Here is a 1,343-nt window from a genome sequence, read left to right on the forward strand (position 1 = left end):
ATTGAGCACATAACATTACACTCGAAGGAGTAGACACCCATAGTTTGCAATCCAACAACTAACGATTCATGTGTAATATATCAGCAAAAGTAGGGGATATAAAAGAGTGTGAAGAGTCGGAATCAAATAAAACATGAGCAGCTTTAGAGCAAATATTAAGAGTATCTGATACCACTTCCGGTGCCGCTTGCGCATCTTGCTCCGTGAGGGCAAAAACCTTTCCCTAGACCATAGGCCTCTTTTGTCCTCTTCCAGCAGTGGAGTTCCCTTTGTTAGAATTATTTGGACAATCCTTAATAAAATGACCAAGTTTCCCACAACAAAAACATATACGGCTAGCAGCGTGGCATTCCCTAGAATGAGGCCTTCCACATTGTGAACATTTTTCTACAGTTCTTGGCGGGTACTAAATGGTATTCTTCTTGGAGGAGTTAAGTGAGGATTTTCCTTTCTAGGGCTGGTTGAACTTCACTGTCTTGCCTCTACTCTGTTCCAACGTTGCTTTCATTTTAGTACGTTCTTGAATGTCTTCTTCTACAATTTTAGCAAGTATAAACAAATTCTTGTAGTCCTCAACTCGAGGAGTAGTCAAACATTGTCTAATTTTGAAATCTAGCCCTTTGCGAAACTTCTTAAGCCTTAAAGCTTCAGTAGAAACAAGGTGGGGAGCAAAACGAGACAAATTTGTAAACTTTGCTTCATATTGAGCAACCCCTATACTCCCTTGGACAAGTTCATTGAAATTTGTAGCTTCTTTATCTCTAAAGCGTTCCGTAAAATATTGATCATAAAATTTCTTCACAAATTCTGCCCAACTAATCTGGGCATTATCACCTCTTCCTTCTAATAGAAGTCTTTCTGCTGACTTCCACCATATTTCAACAGGACCTTCAAACGTGTACGCAGCATAATTCACTTTCTGAGAATCCGTGCATCCAAGGAATTTAAAAATCTTTTCCATCTTAAAAACCCAACTTTCTACTTCTAATGGATCTGTAATGCCACTAAAAGAAGGAGGCCTTTGCTTTAGAAAAACCTCTTGGGTAGAACCTTAACTAACTCTGGCTGGGGGATGGATATTAGCTGCCCTTTGGGCAATTTCCTCCAACACTTGGTTGCACACATTACTTATATTTGAAGCTTGCATCCTATTAAGAAACGAAATCATACATGCTAGAATACCATTTTTTTAAACATTTCATAATTATGAACATTATAATAAGCATAACATATATGTGTGGTAATTTAGGCATGCAATTATACAAACATGGAGCACAACAAAATTCACAAAACAAAAATTTAAATGTCTCCGAAGAGATATGCATTTACTAATCTACCCAAGC

The 1,343-nt window shown here is 37.8% G+C and overlaps 1 protein-coding gene across 1 annotated transcript; it reads right to left on the bottom strand.

Annotated features, from left to right (window-relative positions):
• Positions 1 to 451: 451 nt before the first annotated feature.
• Positions 452 to 961, bottom strand: LOC142620647 (uncharacterized). Its single transcript, XM_075793984.1, has one exon. It carries the CDS (start codon positions 959 to 961, stop codon positions 452 to 454), a length of 510 nt encoding a protein of 169 aa, XP_075650099.1.
• Positions 962 to 1,343: the final 382 nt, after the last annotated feature.

This window comes from Castanea sativa, chromosome 12 (genome assembly GCF_040712315.1).
Source record: "Castanea sativa cultivar Marrone di Chiusa Pesio chromosome 12, ASM4071231v1".
NCBI lineage: Eukaryota > Viridiplantae > Streptophyta > Magnoliopsida > Fagales > Fagaceae > Castanea > Castanea sativa.